The sequence below is a fragment of the Ranitomeya imitator genome, chromosome 6 (genome assembly GCF_032444005.1).
Source record: "Ranitomeya imitator isolate aRanImi1 chromosome 6, aRanImi1.pri, whole genome shotgun sequence".
In the NCBI taxonomy this organism is placed as follows: domain Eukaryota; kingdom Metazoa; phylum Chordata; class Amphibia; order Anura; family Dendrobatidae; genus Ranitomeya; species Ranitomeya imitator.
In genome coordinates, this window is record NC_091287.1 from 54,099,109 (window position 1) to 54,121,645 (window position 22,537).

Consider the following 22,537-nt stretch of genomic DNA (forward strand, 5'->3'; position numbering starts at 1 on the left):
CAAGAATACTAGCGGCCCCTGCTAGCCGACGACTCCCATTGTAGGATAGGGAGCATGTTGAGTGCTCCAGAGTTCAGATAGGGAGACCAGTTTAGGATTGCTGATGTGCCCTTAAGGCCAGTCAATACTAGTCATGCGCCTTTAAGACCAGGGAATACTGGTCTTGTGCCTTTAAGAGGAGGACATACAGTTCCTGTGCGTCATGTGCCATTAAGAACCAAGGCCTACCGGTCATGTGCCTTTAAGAAACAGGACGAACTTGACATGCACCTTTAAGTCCAAGACATACTGGTCATGGGCCCTTAAAACCAGGGCCTACTGGTCATTTGCGTTTAAGACCAGGGTATACTGGACATGTGCCTTTAAGACCAGGGCATACTGGTCATGTGCCTTTGAGACCAGGACATACTGGTCATGTGCCTTTAAGTCCAGGGTATAATGGTCACGTGTCTCTAAAACCAGGGCATACTGGTCGAGATCCTTAAAGAGCAGGGCGTACTGGTCACCTTTAAACACCACGGCATACTGGACAAACGCCTTAAGACCAGGGCATACAGGTCATGTGCCTTTAAGACCAGAGCATACTGGTCATGTACCTTTAAAAACCAGGGCATACTGGTCATGGGAGTTTAAGACCAGGGCATACTGTTCACTAGCGTTTAAGACCGAGGAGTACTGGTCACGTGCATTTAAGACCAGGGCATACTGGTCATGAGACAATAAGACCAGGAAATACTGGTAATGTGCCTTCAAGGCCAGGGCATACTAGCCAAGTGCCTTAAAGGCCAGGGCATGCTGGTTACGTGCCCTTAAGGCCAGGGCATACTTGTCATGTGCCTTTAAGACCAGGAATACTGGTCGTGTGCCTTTAAGACCGGGAATGCTGGTCATGCTCCTTTAAGACCAGGAATGCTGGACAAGACCGGGGCATTTTTTTTTTTTTTTAAAGATTATGCCAGAGGTGGGACCCCATGAGGGGAACTAGGTACTCTGGGAGGAGCCGGAATAGGCATCAGCGAAGGCTCCTGAGCTAAATTGATAAAGAACTATGAGAAATGTGACCGGCTCTGCTGGTAATATGCCCCTTTTAAACTAGGGAACCCTTAAGACCAGGAAATGCAGGTCAAGGGTTTATGAGAAACACCATGGAAAAAACTGGGGAAAGTTGGGCTCGAACTTCCGAGTAGTTGGAACACAGCATTCAATAACGGATCCAATAAATCTCCGTTCAGTAGCAGCACCTATAAGCCCAGCGACCACTGGGCATTGAAGCGGCTACTGGGCACGAGTCAAGCCCAGCGGCCACTGGACATGAGACTCAAAGACCAGGGGACCCGAGAGAATGCAGGTCCCAAGTATATAAAACCGTGATGTTAGACCCTTTATGCTGCCGGACGTGCGGGGCTGCGGGGGAAGGGAGCGATTCACCTTACCGGGATTCTGAGTCCCCCGACTGGAATAGTGCCGACTACAGCGCTGAAAACCGCCGGCAGCAGCCCCTTCCAGAAGAACTAGGGACCGGAAACTTCTGGGCTCAGGGAGAAGATGGCCGCCGAGATCTCGTCCTGCATGAGAAGCGCCAGAATAGGGGGGCGGAGCCGCTAGAGTGATGCAGGCGGGGGGCGGGGCTTCCCGGAATGCGGCCTAAACAGGGCCGAAGCCGGGGACTAAATTTATAGACTCGGCTGGCGCGCACCCGCGGACTGAAGGGGAAAGGACCGCTAAGCTCTGTGGGGACCCTGGCGCTATGGAGCCCACCTATGACCGCCAGAAAACTCAATTTTTCACGTGCACTTACCCCATGCTGCAGGTAGAGCTGAGCCAGGGAAGATAGGACGGTGTAGGGGTTGGGGAGCCTCCATCCACCATCCCTGCAGAAGAGGGGTGGAGAGGAACCGTCTGCCTCCTTCCATCATCCGCTTTTTCAGTGGTGATGCAGTGGGGGCTGCTCGGACGCCACGTTGGAAGGTGCCTCTGTACAGCCGAGGGTAAAACCTGGTGGACAGGGCTGAATGTCCGGCAATAGGCCTGGCTGCAGAGGAGGATACTGAAGGTGAAACTTCAGTGCTCGTCTGATAAGGGAGGGGGGAGATCGGTGCCCATGAAGGGGCCCGTCGCCCCTAAAATCAGCTCAGGCAGTGGCTTCCCACGTCGCAGGAGAGGATACGGAGAGGTGAAACTCCCGTGCTCGCCTGTTGTTGGTTCGGGGGAGATCGGACCATGAAAGAATCCGTCGCCCCCTTCGTCCGTTGTAAAAGGTAAAAAAGGTAAAAAGGTAAAAAGGTAAAATTCTTTGGGTCTGAATAGCAGACCCGTCCGTGTGCCTCCTACGGACACTAAGCAAGAACTGGTTAGCTGGGGGCCAGCAGGAGGGTGTATACTGCAGGGGAGGAGCTAACTTTCTTTGTATTACTTAGTGTCAGCCTCCTGGCGGCAGCAGCATACACCCATGGTCTGTGTCCCCCAATGAGGCGAAGGAGAAAAGAGATTTTACGGTAAGAACCCAAATTCCCTCTTTCTTTCTCGCTTCATTGGGGGACACAGGTAACCATGGGACGTCCAAAAGCAGTCCCAAGAGCGGGATAAACTGAGAAAGGAAAACTGCAGTATCTTCCCACCCAAGCCTGCATCTGCAGACGCTTGAGTGTGCACCTTGTAGAACTTTACAAAGGAGTGGATGGACGACCAAGTTGCGGCCTTGCAAACCTGTGAGGCCGAAGCTTGGTGACGAACTGCCCAAGAAGCTCCCACAGCCCAGGTAGAGTAAGATGGAGTAGGAAACTGGCTATTAGGAGCAGTGCCTAGTAAAAGGACTATAAACATAAGGATGAATACTTCGGGGAGATCAAAACATCCAACACTGCGGAGACACCATCACGTGTACTAGACACTGCTCCTAATAGCCAGTTTCCTACTCCACACTGATGAGGGGCAAATACCCCGAAACAGCTGTCTGTGGATGGATACCATGTTTTGGCATAGGTGGTTTTCCTTTTTGGATGCTGCCCTTCCCGTGGTTGTTCCTTCCCGGTGAAAGACCTGGCTATTTATTGCTTGCGTTGAGAAACACGTGATGGTGTCTCCGCGGCTTTCCTACATGCATTTGCATATTTCCCATAAGGGATGGGGGCAGTGTTCTGGATCACTGTGTTGAGAAACACGTGATGGTGTCTCCGGTGTTGGATGTTTTGATCTCCCTGAGGTCATTCATCCTTATGTTTATAGTCTGTGAAAGAATTGACAGAGCCGAAACCGGACCCTTCAACATGCTCAGGGAAAGGCTGAAATCAAGACCCGATTGAAGAAAACCAAGCACTGAAGGAAGGGAGAAGACCATAGGAGAAAGATTGTTGTCGTCGCACCATTGGAAAAAGGCCTTCCAGCATCTGTGGTAGATATGGGAAGAAGCTGGTTTCCTAGCCCTTATCGTGGTCTGAATAACGTGTTGTGAAAAACCTGCATCCTTCAGGACCGCGGCCTCAACGGCCATACCATTAAATTCAGAGACCGAGAATTCGGGTGGAAGAGGGGTCCTTGAAGAAGATCCGGACGGTCTGGAAGTCTCCAGGGGACGTCCGATAGCATATTCACTAGCTCCGCATACCAGGCCCTGCGGGGCCAATCTGGAGCTACTAAGAGAACAGGGACCCCTTCTGCCTTTATCTTTTTCAAGATCCTTGGGAGCAAGGGAAGAGGAGGGAACAGATAAGGCATCTGGAACTGGGCCCACGAGATCACAAGGGCATCGCAACCGATGGCCATCGGATCCAGAGATCTGGACACGTACTGGGGAACCTTGTGGTTTGTTCGGGAGGCCATTAGGTCGATATCCGGAATGCCCCACCTTTGGCAAGTCTGGTTGAAAACTGAGGGAAGGAGAGACCACTCGCCCCCGACAGCTGAGGAAGTCGGCTTCCCAATTGTCCACCCCTGGGATGTGGATGGCTGATATAGAGGGAACGTGGTTCTCTGCCCACAGTAGAATCTTTGCCACCTCCCTCATGACCCGCTTGCTGCAATTCCCTCCCTGGTGGTTTATGTAAGCCACAGCCGTGGCATTGTCCGATTGAATGTGGACCAGATTTCCCGAGAGGAGGGACTGCCATCGGAGGAGGGCTAGGAAGATAGCCCTGATCTCCAAGAGATTAATCGGAGAGACGTGCCTATTGAGCAGTCCAGCGAACGTGGGCTGTGAGGTGGAGAAAGAAGGCACCCCCCCACCCCGGAGACTGGTGTCGGAGGTGATGACCTGCCAGCGGCGAGGGAGAAATGACCTCCCTCGCAGAATGGAGGTGGATAGCATCCACCAAGTGAGAGACTGTCTCACATTGAGAGGAAGGAGAACAGGGCGGTCTAAGGAAAGTGGACTCCCCTCCCAAACAGACATAAGGGCCAACTGGAGAGGGTGAGAGTTAAACTGAGCATAAGGGACCACTTCCATGGAAACGACCATCTTTCCCAGAACCCTCATGCCAAGCCGTAGAGGTAGAGGGGTAGGACGCTTTAGGGCTTTGATGCCCCTCCGAAGAGAAAGAAACTTCTCCCTTGGGAGGAAGACCTGGGCCTGAATGGTGTCGAATTCCTTGCCTAGGAATTCTAGACGCTGGGAATCAAGGAGGACTTCTGATCGTTGATAATCCAACCGAGACGGGTTAACGTTTCCAGAGTGATCTGGAGGCTCTGACCGCAGTCCCGGTGAGACGGACCCTTTACGAGAAGGTCATCGAGATAGGGGATTACAAGAATCCCCTTGGACCGAAGGATGGCCATGACCGCAGCCATTACCTTCGTAAAGACTCTGGGAGTGGATGCCAGGCCGAAAGGAAGAGCCGTGCACTGGAAATGTTGATCCTGGATCGTAAAACGAAGGGACTTTTGGTGCTGAACACAAATCGGAATGTGTAGGTATGCATCCCGAAGGTCCACCGAGCACAGAAATTCTCCCGGTTCCATGGAAGCGATCACCGAGCGCAGGGACTCCATCTGTAAGTGCTGAATCCGGAGATGGCGGTTCAACTGTTTGAGGTCCAAAATCGGGCGAAGAGAGCTGTCTTTTTTCAGAACTACAAATAGATTTAAATAAAAGCCGGAAAACCACTAGTTGGAAGGGACATGGACGATTACACCTGAAGCGAGGAGGGAATCAATGGCCTGAAGAAGCCCTGGTACATGGGAGGGCTGTTGGGGTGGGCGAGAGAGGAAGAAACGTCTTCCTGGGGGCGAAGAAAATTCTATTTTCTAGCCTGATGTAACAATCTCTCTGACCCAGGCGTCGACCACCGATAACCAAGCCTCTGTGAACAGAACAAGCCGTCCTCCCACCCTGGAATGATTTCCAGGTGGGAGTGACCCGTCATTTTGAAGAAAATCTGTGATCGCGGGAACCGGAAGACTTGGAGGAGCGGCTTTTAGCTCTACAGTGAGGGGTAGGCCGGAAAGAAGGCTTCCTTCGTTCCCTTTGGGAGGAGGACCGGTCCTGCTGAGAGGCACCGCCTGATGAGGCGAAGGAGCGAAATGGGAGAAAGGATTGGGGACCCTTTCTATTGAAGGGACGCCTGGGCTTAGATTGCGGTAGAGAAGAGCTCTTACTGCCAGTGGCGTCTGAAATCATTTGGTCTAGTTGTGCGCAAAAGAGCCTGGATCCTTGGAAAGGCAGACCTGTGAGGGATTTTTTGGAAGCGGGATCTGCGCTCCACACTTTAAGCCAAAGGACACGGCGAATGGTGACAATATTGCTGTTTGCCCTTGCGGAGCAAGCAGCCGCATCTAGGGAGGCATTCAAGAGGTATTTCCCAGCAAGAGAAATCTGATCTGCTAAATCTGCTAGCTCCTGTGCGGGAGCTGAAGCTATAATGCCTCTGCGTGGGGTCTTGGCCCAGGCCGACACCGCTTTCGCCACCCAAGAAGAGGCAAAATTGGGACAAAGAGAGGCGCCAGAAGCCTTAAAGGCTCAATCTGCCTGTCCGTAGGGTCCTTTAGAGACGCCGCGTCAGGAATGGACAGCACTGTCTGGGAGGATAATCTGGAGACAGGCGGATCTACCTTAGGTGATTCGGACCAATTGCTAACAAGGTCTGAAGCAAAGGGATATAAAATGTCCAACGTTTCCTTCCAGCAGAATACGTTCAAGTACCTAAACCAGGGACTGAGATACTTTATTCAGGTCAGAGACTGACTGAGACATCACAACAGCCCACTCCGGAGGAAGGGGTGCACTCATCCCGAACATCAGGGGCTTCCTGAGGGATGGACATAATGGAAGGACTGCAGGACGTACAAAAAGGCGACGGCTGGCCTGAAGCCCACTTTCTTACAGCGGGCATAGGCGTAATTGTTCTGCCCATCTTAATGTGCAGAAAGTTAATTATCTTGTTATTCAAGTTGTGGCCACTGGAGGTCATCAGTTGCCTACTTTTCATGTTGTTTACCAACCTTTCCCTCTTAAGAGCAATGTCTTATGGGTTAGTTCCGCCCACATTCTTCTTGTGAAGACAAGCTTCAGTAGCCATTTTTCCTCAGATCTGAACAGAGGCACACGTGCTCCTGTCTCGCTTACTTCCTTACCCCTGTCCTAACGGATCTCGGTACGTTTATAAAGGTTTAATGCATCTTATGTTTTGTGTTAAGTATTTAAGCCTTATGCAGCTCCTATAGTCAGATATAGTTAGGCAGATGTGCTTTGCAGCTTGCAGTTAGGTTCAGGTGTACTCTGCATGTAGATAGATGCATTATTGTATAGAATAGGGCAGTGCTGTTAGAATTACTGTGTAATGCACTCTGTATAATTCTTGCTGTAATGTCCCAGTTATTTATGTGATTGCACCCTGTATGTGCATATACTGAAATGATGTTATTCTTTACAGTTTTTCACCAGTCATCCACTATGATCAGTCATCCACTATGATTATTCACTGAACATCCTCTTTGTACATCAACATCATTCACTATTCGATCATCTACTATGAATACTGTCCACCATTGTTGTTCAACGTTATAGTTTTGGTTATCATCACCCTAATAAATAAGACTTAAGCATCAACACAGTCTGTTTACTGGGATGTGGATGAAGGTTTAGCCGTATGTTGGAATCCACACAGCATTCTACGTGGAGGAAGACAGAACAGTAATGAATCACCGTGGGGATATAGCCGGGGGCCCCTGCGGGGTTGGGCATAGGTAGAGTGAAAAAGGCACCTGAAGCAATATGCCAGCAGGCGATGTGCCTAGGGAGATACCAAAAGGGGATGGAGAATAGCGAAAATATACAGACCTGGCGAACAGCGCAGCTACACTGTGGAAGGGTCTTCCTGGGTACGCAATGGAGGTAGCTGGCCGGGAGAACACGGGCTGCGAACGCCTGCTCGTGCAGAGAATGCGCCAACAAGAGGGGCGTAGCCGGCCGAAGGGAAACCAAGCGCCTGATAGGCCGGCAGAGAAAAGGGGGCGTGGCCCGCCGGATCACAGCTAATACCAGCACTGGATAGGAAGAGGAAGGGGCGCGGCCTTCCGGGGCAGATATTGCTGAAAACGGAGAGGTAGAAAAAAAAAACGCGCTGAGAAAAACGGCACAAGATTTAATCCCTTCATGCCGCGGCCCTTTTTCGTTTTTGTGTTTTCATTTTTCGCTCCCCTCCTTCCCAGAGCCATAACTTTTTAATTTTCCGTCAATATGGCCATGTGAGGGCTTGTTTTTTGCGGGACGAGTTGTACTTTTGAACGACATCATTGGTTTTACCATGTCTTGTACTAGAAAACGGGAAAAAATTTTTAAGTGCAGTGGAATTGCAAAAAAAGTGCAATCCCACACTCGTTTTTTGTTTGGCTTTTTTGCTAGGTTCACTAAATGCTAAAACTGACCTGATATTATGATTCTCCAGGTCATTACGAGTTCATAGACACCTAACATGTCTAGGTTATTTTTTATCTAAGTGGTGAAAAAAAATTCAAAACTTTGCTAAAAAAAAAAAAAAAGTGCCATTTTCTGATACCCGTAGCGTCTCCATTTTTCGTGATCTGGGGTCGTGTGAGGGCTTATATTTTGCGTGCCGAGCTGACGTTTTTAATGATACCACATTTGTGCAGATACGTTCTTTTGATCGCCCGTTATTGAATTTTAATGCAATGTCGCGGCAACCCAAAAAACGTAATTCTGGCGTTTCGAATTTTTTTCTCGCTACACTGTTTAGCGATCAGGTTAATGCTTTTTTTATTGATAGATTGGGCGATTCTGAACGCGGCGATACCAAATATGTGTAGATTTGATTTTTTTTATTGTTTTATTTTGGATGGGGCGAAAGGGGGGTGATTTAAACTTTCATATTTTTTTTATATTTTTAAAAACATTTTTTTTTCACTTTTGCCATGCTTCAATAGCCTCCATGGGAAGCTGGCACAACTGGATCGGCTCTGCTACATAGCAGCGATCTGATGTTCGCTGCTTTGTAGCAGAAATGCACGTGTGCTGTGAGTGCTGACCACAAGGGGGCGCTCACAGCAGGCCGGCATTAGTAACCATAGAGGTCTCAAGGACCTCTATGGTTACCATCCTGATGCATCGCCGACCCCCGATCATGTGACGGGGGTCGGCGATGAGGTTATTTCCGGCCGCACGGAAATCCCTTGGATAGTAAGAAGGGTCCTGGAGAGTGGACCCTCCTTCCCACGCCGTGCCACGGCGTAGAAGACAGCGTCAACCCCTTATGCATAAGGGGGAGGCCACCAAAGGTGACCACCGTCTTCCTCTCAGCCCTCTCCGAGGAGAGGGATGAAAAGGGGACAGGGCAAGGACTGGCCACCAAGATAGTCGCCCTGAAGCACCCATAAGGGTGGCAGGGGACGAAGTCCTGCCCAGCGGTCCCGAGAGGGTGCGATGTGGGTGATACCGCACTGCTTTCTCGGTCGCTTAATGTGGGGAAAACAGGGTGAGAAAACTGCGCCCTGTTACCCTGAAGAGGAAACTGAAAAAAAAAGGGGAAATGATTAATAACACACACCAAAACCAAATCCCTGTAAGGAAGAATAAAGTGGATCTGGTGTTAGATCCAGGTCCGCCTCCTACAGACACTAAGCAAAAACTGAGTTGCCTGGTGCATGTTGGAGGGTGTACACTCCCGAGGAGGACAGCAGCATACACCCATGGTCACCTTTGTCCCCCAATGAAGCGATAGAGAAAACAGATTGTCTACGGATGACAAGTGAGAAAACCATGAGTGACTGTTCTGGATGATTTTTCTATGCTCGTGCGAACCTGGCGGCCTAACAGAAACCCGTTATTGGTCTGGGAACAGCGCACTCACCAATTCAGGTGCTTTGCAGACGGATTTGGGCTCTTTGTAGTTGACGACACACGTAAGAGCCTGTATAGAAAAAGCATCAAAGTATTAATCCAAAGGCAATGTCCGGGTCACAGAAAGATATCTGCGCATCGATATTATTTCATCCAATCTGGCAGCTTTTCCTCCCATTTTCCATCGCAGCTGTATATCTTGCCTGATATTTTGACACTAAAGCTACATTTACACTGTAACATAATTGTGAATGAGCGTTCTTAAGTGGTCTCGTCTCACGACTATCTTTCAGTGTAAGCAGGCTGCCGATCAGCTGTGTGATCATCAGGAGAAATTACTTATTCTGCAGCACAAATCTAATCATTCTTGGCCGCCATCGTCTTGTGTAGACAGGACTTGTGCTGCAGAGAACAATGGCTGCATACGTGTACTCAACAATCTATCACTGATCACTCAGTGTGCATTGCTCATCGCGGCCTTTCTGTGTAAGAATGTTATTAAAACGACCGCCGATGGGTTAATATCTAGCGATCGGCAGTCACTTAGCGCTGCCGGTCGGTTCGTGTTGACAGGACTTTAGGCTAAAAGTCCGCCTATATTACACCCCTTTCGGTAGAATTGGATTGATATGGCCATTGCTCAACGATGAGGTTCTGGGCTGTGGTGATAAAAAATATGGAAGGTGACAGCAAGAGTCATGGCTTTGTGTTATACAATTAGTGCGCACATCGGTCTGCCACCAGATTAAATACTAACGGCATAAACAGAACACTTTCTTACAGGTACAGGAGAGAGCGGTCAGCTTTGTGACACATGAGAAAATAAGTAAGGCAGTACATAGCACACAGATGGGGCGACTCTTCCCTCCGCCGGGCAAATACGGGCACTAAAACAAGTAACCTGAAAATGGGACTGAAGAACAGAAACATATGATGGAAGGCCAATAATAGATTATCATGTCACCGCTAGATTGGCTGCTCCATTCATTGTCTGTGGAACTGCGGGAGAAATCTGGGCACGGCGCAAAACAGTGGAGGCCGCGCGACATGCTGACAGTGCCTCGTTCTCAGGATAAGTCAGGGTACCAGAAGCCAGACCACCATTGATCAGAAAGTTATCACCCATCCCTCTGGATAGGCAATATCTTTCAATGCTGGAAATGATCCTTTAAAAGGAGTTGTCCAGTGAAAACAAGTTACCTTCTATCTGCAGGACGGTGATCTGACCACCGGGACGGGCACCTATCAGGGAACTTTGCGAGGTGGCTATACAAGTGTGCAGCTGGCTCCATTCAGTTTTATGGATGCAGTCAAATATTCGAGCTTTTCCGTAACTTGCATAAACTGCAATGGAGATGGCTGCACACATCAGCTCTTCCTTTCTGGACAGCAATCCGGAGAAGAGACGAGGCAGAGGACCGCCATTCTCCTGACTGGTGAGATTCCTGAAGATGGAACCAGTTACGGCATACATATTCGACACACCATGAATGTCTTAGATAATAATACCACTGTCCCTTTATTGTGGCCCATGGAACTAGCTCAGCCTGACAACATGGCCCTTGGTCCAGTAAAGGTGCTGCTTCCCTGCTCTACCATTATGTGACCGACATTCACATACTTTCTCCATCTTCTCCGCTGACTACAAACAAGACAAATGCTCAATAACTTGTCTCTATACTTCTAGATTAACGTACCTTGTCTAATGCGCTCATAAAATGTTGATCTCCGTTTAAAACGGTGTTGACGAGCTGGACAAATTTACTGTGGACCTCTAAGACAGACTCCACAAACAGGGTTGGCATCTGGAATAAAGGCAGGAGAAAAAAAAAAAAATCAAACACACATTTTACATAAAAGTCTAATACTGAAATCTTTATCAGCTTATAGAACAAATGGATGACAGTGGGTTTTTTTAAACACTTCTTTAAAAATCTTATTTTTTTGTGTCTACAGCTCCCATGCAGATCCATGCGTCTCTATGGTTCCAGACAACAAACAATCCCTGTGTAGTCTGATCCTGTAGTCTTAGGCTGGGTTCACATTGCGTTACGGCAGTCCGTTAGATGGACTGCGTTACACCGCGGCATAATGCAGTCCGTTAACGCTGCCATTAACCCCTATTATCAGGCGCATCGCCAACGCATGCCAAAATTGGCATGCGCTAGCGATGTGCCATCATTCTGTGACGGACCCTCGGACGCGGGCTGCAGCGTTTCCGGGTCCGCTAGCGCGATCGCATAACGCGATCTTTTTCGGCACTTGCGTTAACGCAGCCCGTTAACGCATGCGTTGAACGGACTGCACCAACGCAATGTGAACCTAGCCTTACGCCAAGTGTCCCCCTACTTAAAGCGAAGCTTCCCAACACCATAATTACACTATATAGGATTTTTTTTGTAGCCCTTTACATAAATTATGAGTTTCCTATTTCATTCTATGCTGGATTTTAGGCAGGCCCTACACAGGAGATCGCAACACCTGCCCTGAAAAGAAAAGGATCAAGTGTGGGAACACCGACTGCTTGATACTTGTCTACCCTGACATTATCTGTTGGGGGAGAGTTGGGAGTCTCCCAAACATCAGGCGGGTTCAGCCATTAATCATCCAATGTGTATGGGGGTCTCTGCACTCACTGAGCTGTGGGAGTAAATCCCCCATGAAGATTGCAGATATTGTAAGAACACTTGCACATTACATGTTTATGTACCTCCCTTCCCCCAAAAAACTATAACGTACCGTAATACGCCCAAGACATGAAAGTCTGATCAGTATGGATAATATAACTGCACTTAGGAAATACTCACATTTTCCTGAGAAAGATTACTAACAGCTCTAAGGCCCTCATCGTGGATATGGTTCTGTAGTTCCTGAATCATGTGAGGTAAACCATTAGATACAGCACGAAGAAGGGTGTACATATTGGCCATGTCTGAAAATAGGAAGAATAGACCCGTGTTACTCAGGATGAAGGGCCACAAGAGTTACAAACTGGGACCCGTACGGCCAATATATAACAGTGGTTCTTCAAAACATTCCCAATGAGCGAGGACAACAACAGCCCCAATTCCTCATTAATAACCTGTCACCCATTGGATCTGGACGAGAAACCTTTTGCTTGACATAAAAAGTTGAGTAAATACAATAATTCCTTTCCTGAAATATATCCACATTTTTGTGCTGATTATTTTGTAAAATCTGTTATTCAGGCCCTTAGTGGTTCGCCAGCCCCCTACATTCACATCACTAGTCATGGGACAACACAGAGGAGGAGACCCCTTTTTGTTTTGGAATAGTGATGAGTGAACGTGCTTGGTAAGGTGTTATCTGAGCATGCTCGCGTGCTAACAGTATCTTTGGTGTGCGAATAATACGTACAAGTTTGAGAAAGGCAGAGAAATCTGTCCAAACGTTGCTGCTAATGGATCAGTAAAGCCACAGTTTTTCACTTTAATTTTTGGAGTGATTCTCTATAACTATAAATGCACACACACACACTTATATACCGCATTTTTCGGACCATAAGACGCACCTAGGTGTTAGAGGAGGAAATTAGAAAAAAAATTGAAGCAAAAAATGTGGTCAATTCTGTACTTAATATCCCCTATTCTGGTATATATATATGGTCCCCTCATCCCTATCCTGATATGCATGTCCCCCTTATCTGAAGCCTGATAGGCATGGCTCCTCATCCCTGTGCTGGTATGCATGGCTCCTCATCCCTATGCTTGAATGCATGGCTCCTCATCCCTATGCTTGAATGCATGGCTCCTCATCCCCATCCTGGTATGCATGGCTCCTCATCCCTATCCTTCTATGCATGGCTCCTCCTCCCAATCCTGGTATGCATGGCTTCCCATCCCGATGCTGGAATGCATGGCTCCTCATCCCGATGCTGGTATACATGGCTCCTCATCCCTATTATTGTATGCATGGCTCCTCATCCCTATCCTTGTATGCATGGCTCCTCATCCCCATCATGGTATGCATGGCTTCCCATCCCTATGCTGGTATGCATGGCTCCTCATCCCGATGCTGGTATGCATGGCTCCTCATCCCTATCCTTGTATGCATGGCTCCTCATCCCCATGCTGGTATGCATGGCTCCTCATCCCTATGCTTGAATGCATGGCTCCTCATCCCCATGCTTGAATGCATGGCTCCTCATCCCCATCCTGGTATGTATGGCTCCATCCTTATCTAGGTACGATTAGTCAAAACCAGAAAACATGGGCGTGGAGCGAGGTGAATATTCATTTCTCTTGAGTAGTAGCACATTTGACTTGACTGCAGGGAGGCTCTGACACTGTGCTCGCTATTAAAGCGCAATGAGTACTCACTGCTCTGTGCGCAGCCCAGTATTCCGGCAGCTGCCCTTTGGCTTGCAAGCAGGGCATGAAGTCCCTGCCATGCATTGCTTACAAGCATTAAGCAGCTACTGACATTGGGACAAGATGAGGCGAGGGAGCGCTGGGAAGGCAAGTGTAATGTTTTTTTTTTTAAATGTATATGGATGGGGCCATGCATACCAGGATGGGGGTGAGGGTCAATCATATCAGGATAAGGATGGGGCCATAAATACCAGGATGCTATAAAAGAGAAATGAATATGCATTGCCATCCACGCTCATGGGCGTGGAATGCAGTGAATATTTCTCTTTAGCAGCAGGCACAAGAGAGTTAGCCGCAGCAGCTGGCTCCTGCCTCTGTGACTTGCTGCTCCACTGATACCGCTCCCCCACCTCCCCACCACAGCCAGACCCCATACATCCAGACTATAAGACGCACCCATTTTCCTCTACATTTTTTGAGGAAAAAAAGGTTACCGAAAAATATGGTACATATACAGTACAGACCAAAGGTTTTGACACACCTTCTCATTTAAAGATTTTTCTGTATTTTCACGACTATGAAAATTGTACATTCACACTGAAGGCATCAAAACTATGAATTAACACATGTGGAATTATATACTTAACAAAAAAGTGTGAAACAAAAAATATGTCTTATATTCTAGGTTCTTCAAAGTAGCCAGCTTTTGCTTTGATGACTGCTTTGCACACTCTTGGCATTCTCTTGATGAGCTTCAAGAGGTAGTCACCGGGAATGGTCTTTCAACAATCTTGAAGGAGTTCCCAGAGATGCTTAGCACTTGTTGGGCCTTTTGCCTTCACTCTGCGGTCCAGCTCACCCCAAACCATCTCGATTGGGTTCAGGTCTGGTGACAGTGGAGGCCAGGTCAACTGGTGTAGCACCCCATCACTCTCCTTCTTGGTCAGATAGCCCTTACACAGCCTGGAGGTGTGTTTGGGGTCACTGTCCTGTTGAAAAATAAATGATGGTTCAACTAAATGCAAACCGGATGGAATAGCATGCCGCTGCAAGATGCTGTGGTAGCCATGCTGGTTCAGTATGCCTTCAATTTTGAATAAATACCCAACAGTGTAACCAGCAAAGCACCCCCACACCATCACACCTCCTCCTCCATGCTTCACGATGGGAACCAGGCATGTAGAGTCCATCCGTTCACCTTTTCTGCGTCGCACAAAGACACGGTGGTTGGAACTAAAGATCTCAAATTTGGACTCATCAGACCAAAGCACAGATTTCCACTGGCCTTATGTCCATTCCTTGTGTTCTTTAGCCCAAACAAGTCTCTTCTGCTTGTTGCCTGTCCTTAGCAGTGGTTTCCTAGCAGCTATTTTACCATGAAGGCCTGCTGCACAAAGTCTCCTCTTAACAGTTGTTGTAGAGATGTGTCTGATGCTAGAAATCTGTGTGGCATTGACCTGGTCTCTAATCTGAGCTGCTGTTAACCTGCGATTTCTGAGGCTGGTGACTCGGATAAACTTATCCTCAGAAGCAGAGGTGACTCTTGGTCTTCCTTTCCTGGGTGGTCCTCATGTGAGCCAGTTTCTTTGTAGCGCTTGATGGTTTTTGACACTGCACTTGGAGACACTTTCAAAGTTTTCTCAATTTTCGGACTGACTGACCTTCATTTCTTAAATTAATGATGGCCACTTGTTTTTCTTTACTTAGAATTTGTATTATGGCAAGAAAAAAGCAGCTAACAGTCTATTCAGTAGGACAATCAGCTGTGTATCCACCAGACTTCTGCACAACACAATTGATGGTCCCAACCCCATTTATAAGACAAGAAATCCCACTTATTAAACCTGACAGGGCACACCTGTGACGTGAAAACCATTTCTGGGGACTACCTCTTGAAGATCATCAAGAGAATGCCAAGAGTGTGCAGAGCAGACATCAAAGCAAAAGTTGGCTACTTTGAAGAACCTAGAATATAAGACATAATTTCAGTTGTTTCACACTTTTTTGTTAAGTATATAATTCCACATGTGTTAATTCATAGTTTTGATGCCTTCAGTGTGAATGTACAATTTTCATAGTCATGAAAGTACAGAAGAATCTTTAAATGAGAAGGCGTGTGCAAACTTTTCGTATATACACACACATCTATTTGTTGCGTTGGAATCGGAAGTGTATACACCATACGCTCACTGAGTTCCCCAATAAGGCCTCTTTCACACTTCCGTCTTTCACACTTCCGTCACAATCCGTTGATTTTTGAGAATGCAGGATCCTGAATTTTTTCATAGACTTGTATTAGCGACAGATTGTGACGGATGGCCATCAGTTTCATCCGGCTTTCACTGGATCCTGCATAAAAAAACGGTCTGTCAGGCAGAGAAAACGTTCAGAGGAACGTTTTTTTCTGCACGTCGGAGAAAAAAAAAAAAAAAAAAAAAAATCGGTCAGCGACGCTGTCGCTGCCTGTGAAAAGCAGGAATCCAGCGACGGGTCACGCATTTTCAAAGAGAGCATGCGTGGAAGAATTTCCAGTTAGGGAAAAGCTCTCTCGCTCTCTTTTTACTATTGATGCTGCCTATGCAGCATCAACAGTAACAAGATAGAATGTGAAAAATAATTTTAAAAAAAAATCACAATATTCTCACCTACCGGCGTTCCCGCGCAGCGTCACCGATGTTCCCGACAGCTGGCGTTACTTCCTAGTAATACATTGCGAAGTCTCGCGAGACCGCGGTTTCTCGCGAGATTTCGCAATGTATTACTAGGAACACTAGCTGCTGGGAGCATCACTGCGCGGGAACGCCGGTAGGTGAGAATACTGCAATTTTTTATTTTTTTTTAACCTGGTTTGTGTTGTGTGTGAGTTTTCGCAGTGGAAAACGGCTGTGAAGACGCATACACAACAGGTGCACATAGGCTCGACGGGTCCGTCAGGAAGACGGGCCCAGTGCACACGTTTTCCACAATCTGTACAGGATCCGTCATTTCAACGTCTTGACAGATCCTGTGCAGATTTGGAAAAGTGTGAAAGAAGCCTAACTTGCTTGGAAGACGCGGCGGCCTTGTTCATCACTCGTTAATCAATTGCTTAAGTGTCCTGATGATTGGAGGCAGTAGCGTTGCGTTCCCTTAACAAACTGGTGACAGCGGGTGGATCTGTGTGATTTCCCTGGTGTCATCTGTGACAAAGTGGTAACAGCGGTGAGATCTCTGTGATCCCTCCTCGACTGTTATCCTCCAGAGCAAGGTTTTAATACTGGAGGTTAGGACCATCCCGATTTAGGTACACCCTGACGCTGGTGGGATGGCGGTTATGCTTTTTGTGATCAGAAACTGTGTTTACCAAGTACCCAATGTTATTTACATGCACTATTGCTTTTACTTACTTACAGCAGGGTATATGTTCATTTTGTTTCTACCTTAGGTTTTGTCTGCTTAATGACCAGTGTGAACATACTCCTATATTTTGCACGCATACCAACTTAGACTCCAGTTAATTTTTTTCGGTTAAGTTCCATGTGTTGGCTCTCAGTGCAGGTAAGGGTGCCGCCTGCCTTTCTTTTGAGTGGACATTACGTTTACATAGCGTCCCATTGCTGGGTTGCCATATTCAGGACCCCGTCCTGCTCAAACCCTTATTCACATTGATGTCACTTTGACAGTGGGTAAAGGGGTAAGGGGTTATACAGAGCTCAGCACTCCAAGCTCTGCTAGATCTGTAGCACAGAAAACTGATTCTTTCACAACTGCTGCAGCAAGTAAACTAAATGACACATTGCTGGAATCAGGCTCTCTGCCCCTACATCATGCTGATGACATAACAAAAACCTGCTGACAAACTCCATTTAACAGGAAGATCTCTAGTGATGGCAGCCTGCCTTATGGGTTACATCGGGGGGATAAGTAGCTCTGACTACAGCAAGAATAGAATGAAAGAAATCAGTATGGAATTTTGGATTGGTAAATGATTGTGTACTAAAACAGGATCCTGTAAAGGGCTGCTGCCAATCACTGCCGCCTACGACTGGTTAGTGATTGTGCAGTGATCACAGGTCCATGATTTGGGACAATATCACTGTGGCAGGAGGCAGGGCACAGTAAGGAAAATCACAGCATTAAAGCACAGGCGTAGGTGACAGCTGAGGTGCGTGTTGCTCCTTTTGTATATTTTTAAAGCTATATAAACTTTTTGGCAAAAAAAAAAGTTACCAATTGGACAACCGTTGCTAACACTGTAATAAACACAACAAGCTCCTCTTACCACTTCTCCTTTCTTGCCTAATGATATTGTGACATTCTGCATGTAGGAACTGCAAGTGGTCGGCGACCATCCTCTGTTGGCATTCATGAATCACTTTAGTATATGAACTGGGGTTTAAATACTTTCTACATCGAATTTCTTCATCTTTTAATCTACCTAAAATCTAAATGGATATATAAACAAAAAAAACCTCGTCACAACAAACACAGATCAATTTAATACAATAGTTCATAAAAAGGAAACAAAGGCGTGTGTATTGTTAAAGAGATATTCCCATCTCCAAGATCCTAGCCCAAAATGCAGTAGGTGTGATGATAATATTAGCAAATACCTCCAACTAGAAATGTAGGATAGTTCTCCTGATTTGCTATGCTACCCCATGTGCTGGGCATTACAGTGGCTTAGGTATCCATGGTATTGCCACAAGTAACTCATTATATCAGTGGTCGTAACCATGGATACTTAAGCTACTACAATGCCCTGCATATAGGGTAAACGACACAGTGCATCAGAAGAACTATACTACATTTTTAACTGGAGGAATTTGCGAATATTACTATACTTACTAAATACGTAGATAGGATCTTGGAGATTGGAATACCCCATTAAGTTTGCATTCCACATTCTCCATTTACGGGATAGTTGGTAAGGTCGCCGCTAACAAACTAACACAACTTTTCAGATTTAGTTTGTATGACTCCTGGGACCATTTATGGTCAGATTTAGCTTTCAGATAATTTTCACAATTATATACGGATGTACTCTATGAACAATTTTAAAATTTCTCATTTCTAAAATGCCACCATTAAATAGATTTTCTGGCAGATCAATATTGGTTTGGTCAAGTCGGCCTCCTGGCACCTCCATGATCTCCATTGATCGGCCGATCGAAGAATCCATGATACAACACAGGTGGCACAGCGCCATATAGTGTGCAGTGGCCATGAACGGTAATGCAATCTCTTTTCCATGCATGTGAACAGGGGACAGCAAGCAGTACCGCCACGCAACATATACAGCGGATACATCTCCAGAAAACTCCTGTATCCAATATGGTTTGTTTTCCGAATAGAAACTGAGCTTTACTCACCCTCCCTGGGTCCACGGTCAATTCTCCACTGCAGCCAATCAGTGAGCTTGGTGGCTCTGCCTGGGTAGATGGCATAAGTTGGTGAGTTCACAGACTGGCTGCAGCGCAATCCCCATGACACCAGCGCTGCCGATAATAACAGACAACAGGAGCAGCGGTGGAAGCTCAGTGCTGGACCCAAGGTGGGTGAGTGAAGCGCTTAAAAAAAAAAAAGTGCCTGGGGACAAGCCTTTTTTTTTTTTTAATGGAAAACCCCTTTAAATGAACTGGTTTGTATCAGAAGTCTGACCTCTACCAATCTGAAAAGTATGGGTCAAGATAAAAATCATTCTGTATACATGTTAATAATAAAACAGTGGCAATACCTACTTTTTCCATATATTGTGAGCAGTTTGACTCTTGTAATAAATTTGAAGCTTCTTGTTTGTAATACTCCCCTGTTTCAGCCAGAAAAGGCCACTCAAAAATTTCATGATAAAACTGGAAAAAAAACCCAAAACAAAACAGATAAGATAAAGCCATAAACTGGAAGGAGCACTGCAAAACATACACAAAAGGCAGAAACCTGCGAGACTCGAGTACCTTTAAGGGAAATTTTTTCTTATACTGTTCAACATGAACAAAGGAGTTGATAACCCCGTGGATTACTTTTCGATTTGGGTCTTCCCCACATCGATCACTGAAAAGTAAAGAAAAACAAAAAAAACATAAAAAAAAAAAAAATGGTGAAAAATAACAGACTTGAAGCAAAAATCGCTGATTGCTGGGGGTGAGATACAGAGGACGGCGCTGTGGTGTCCCCTGTAGTCGTGCGCCCCTGCTCTGCTCATTGTCTGGGGGCGGACGGTGATACCCCCTCCTCTGGACTCTCCGTCAGCCCCGTATACAGAGTATGGCATGAGTAACCATCGCTCCATTCAGAGGTAGGCAGTCCAGCAGTGTATAAATGATAGGAAAGCTCGTCTGCAGCAGTGAATGACTTCGGTGAGGAATAGTGATGAGCGGATGTGCTAGGATAAAGTGTTATCTGAGCATGCTCTGCTCAGGTGCTAACCAAGTGACTTCGGCGTGCTCAAGAAATCTGTTCAAGTCCCCGTGGCTGCATGTCTAATGGTTGTTCAACAGCCATAACATTTGCAGGGATTGCCTGTTGGTTATGGGTTGTCAGATCATGTCCCTGTGCAGCAGACAGGGCCATTGCACAGCACACAGCAGGGAACATTTATAAGATTATCTCAGCACAGGAACATTTTATTTACACACATCCAATTGTGGAACTTGTTGTTATTCCAAGATCTATTGATCAAAAGGCACTTTTGTACGTGACCAAACCCCCTTAAGGATGGTCTGCTCCGCAGTGGACAACTCCTTTAAGTGTGCTTACAGGCATAATCTTCTGAGCCCAATCTAATATATTAATAAAACTATCCACTGAAGACTTCCAGACATGAAAGTTGGCGGAGACAAGTGCCGATGACTAAGGAAAGCTGCGGGCCCCCGACTTTTACGGGGCGCCTCCAACTAGTGCTCTGAACCCAACCATACACCTGGATACGGCTCATCTCATGCATTATGTGTGTGCAGTTTACAGCCCCCTCCCCCATTTATATTAATACATCTATTGTGGGATCTAGTTGTCCATTTTTATTTTTTTTTTGCAATTTAAAAAGGAGTCAAATTTGTGCCTCTCCAAAGTATAAAAATTGTCCCAGCAGCTAAAGGGTTATTCCGAAATGTCTGCCAGGAGCGGTCAGTCAGGTCACTGGGGCGAAATGTTCATGAGTGCAAAATAAGAGCGAGTCCGCAGCGCAGTCACAGAGCGCACCTACCTTTTAATCTCTTTCAGAAGCATTCGGAGGAGGGTTTCCTGCAGCGGCTCGATCATCAGCTTCCTCCACATATCAAGCGCTAACTGCAACATGCAGGAGATCCGCTCATCAGTTACATATTAATAAAACGTGATGAGCGAACGTGCTGGGATCAGGTGTTATCTAAGCATGCTCCGGTGCTAATCGAGTGTCTTTGCTGCATTTGTTTTGGCTGTTGAACATTTGCGAGTAGTGCAGCCGCGGGAGCTGGAACATATTATTCAAGCACGGCAATAATAATAATCTTTATTTATATAGCGCCAACATATTCCGCAGCGCTTTACAGTTTAACAGAGGCAAAGACTCTGTTAGCAGCCGAGCATGCTCAGATAACACCTGATCCCAGCACGTTCACTAGTGGTGATGTCCAATGTTTTTTTTTTTGTTTTTTTTGACAAAAGCGACTACAATCATTAAGTAGCGGTCAGCCAAAAGCTCAGAACCAAGTCTCCTATAAGAGACGGCGTCATTTTTGTCCCTGGCCCACATCTAATCCTCCTTTGAAAATTATTAAACTGCAATAACAGACAAAGCCTTTGGACAAGTTTCGCCGTTTCTGCAAAATAATAATAATAATAAAAAAAAAAGGATTTTTTTCTAAATCTTGGTGAATCCAAATCAAAATAGAACTGTATTAATTGAAAAATAATGAAAATATTAAAAAAGCTTTCTACTTAAAAAAAAAAAAAAAAAAAACAAGTCAAAAACAGCCCCTAAATTCTTTTATACTTGTAAAATAACAAGAAGAGCAGGTACATCACCGCTGCAGCCAATAACTAAGCTCGGCATCTTGTGCAATCTTCATCAGCATAGCAGCTGAGCTCAGTGATTGGCTGCAGTGGTAACATAACGTCACCACTGCAGCCAAAAACACAGAGACTGGAGTAGCTTGGAGAGACAGTGCTGGACCTATGGAGGGTGAGCACTTTCTTTTATTGGTATTTTACAAATAAGAATGTTTGGGGACCACTGTTTTTTTTCTTTTCTTTAAGTGGAAACCCGTTGAAGTTAGGCTACGTTCACATTTGCGGTGCGTCGGGCGCAACCGCGGCGACACATGCGTCATGCGCCCCTATATTTAACATGGGGGCGCATGGACATGCGTTGTCTTGCGTTTTGTGACGCATGCGTCTTTTTTGGCGCAGCAAGCCAGGACGCAGCAAGTTGCATTTTTTTGCGTCCAAAATCGGCCAAAAATGGACGCATGTGTCACAAAACAATGTGTTTTTGCATGCGTTTTGCATGCGTTGTGTCGCCGACGCAACACACAACGCAAATGTGAACGTAGCCTAAAGCGGTGCTCACATCACAATAGTGACAGCCACTTAGCGTGCCTGCTGCTGGAAACGTTTGTACGAAGACTAGAACCATAACGGAGCGATTCATCAAGATGCAGCGGCCATGATTTACCTGCCTGCCTTCTGCACAGACGCCGTGTTTTCATCCTGCGCGCGGCCATTGCTTGGGATATCTACTACAACACTCACCTCCCCAATCTCCATCAGCGGCTCGTTCATGTCCACCCCGCCGTAGCCGTACTGCAGATCTGCTTCCGTCAGCTTGTTCTTTTTTATGAACTGAGTGTTGAGATACCTGTGGAGGAGAAACCATTACCATCACGAGACCGTGGTGCTGCTGCTCCCGACCAGACGTTGTGCCCTGGCAATCCTCAAGGTGTAAGGCGACATCTAAACCTCATGA

The 22,537-nt window shown here is 46.7% G+C and overlaps 1 protein-coding gene across 1 annotated transcript in view; it reads right to left on the bottom strand.

Moving 5' to 3' along the window:
• Positions 1 to 22,537, bottom strand: part of CUL2 (cullin 2) — a 95,340-nt gene that overhangs the window by 37,252 nt on the left and 35,551 nt on the right. The window contains exons 5-12 of the mRNA XM_069729686.1: positions 22,324 to 22,429; positions 20,798 to 20,880; positions 19,551 to 19,647; positions 19,338 to 19,448; positions 17,879 to 18,041; positions 12,094 to 12,218; positions 10,984 to 11,091; positions 9,297 to 9,356 (exon numbers count right to left, since the gene is read on the bottom strand). Coding sequence (XP_069585787.1) covers positions 9,297 to 9,356; positions 10,984 to 11,091; positions 12,094 to 12,218; positions 17,879 to 18,041; positions 19,338 to 19,448; positions 19,551 to 19,647; positions 20,798 to 20,880; positions 22,324 to 22,429 — 853 coding nt within the window. The remainder of the gene's footprint in view (positions 1 to 9,296; positions 9,357 to 10,983; positions 11,092 to 12,093; positions 12,219 to 17,878; positions 18,042 to 19,337; positions 19,449 to 19,550; positions 19,648 to 20,797; positions 20,881 to 22,323; positions 22,430 to 22,537) is intronic.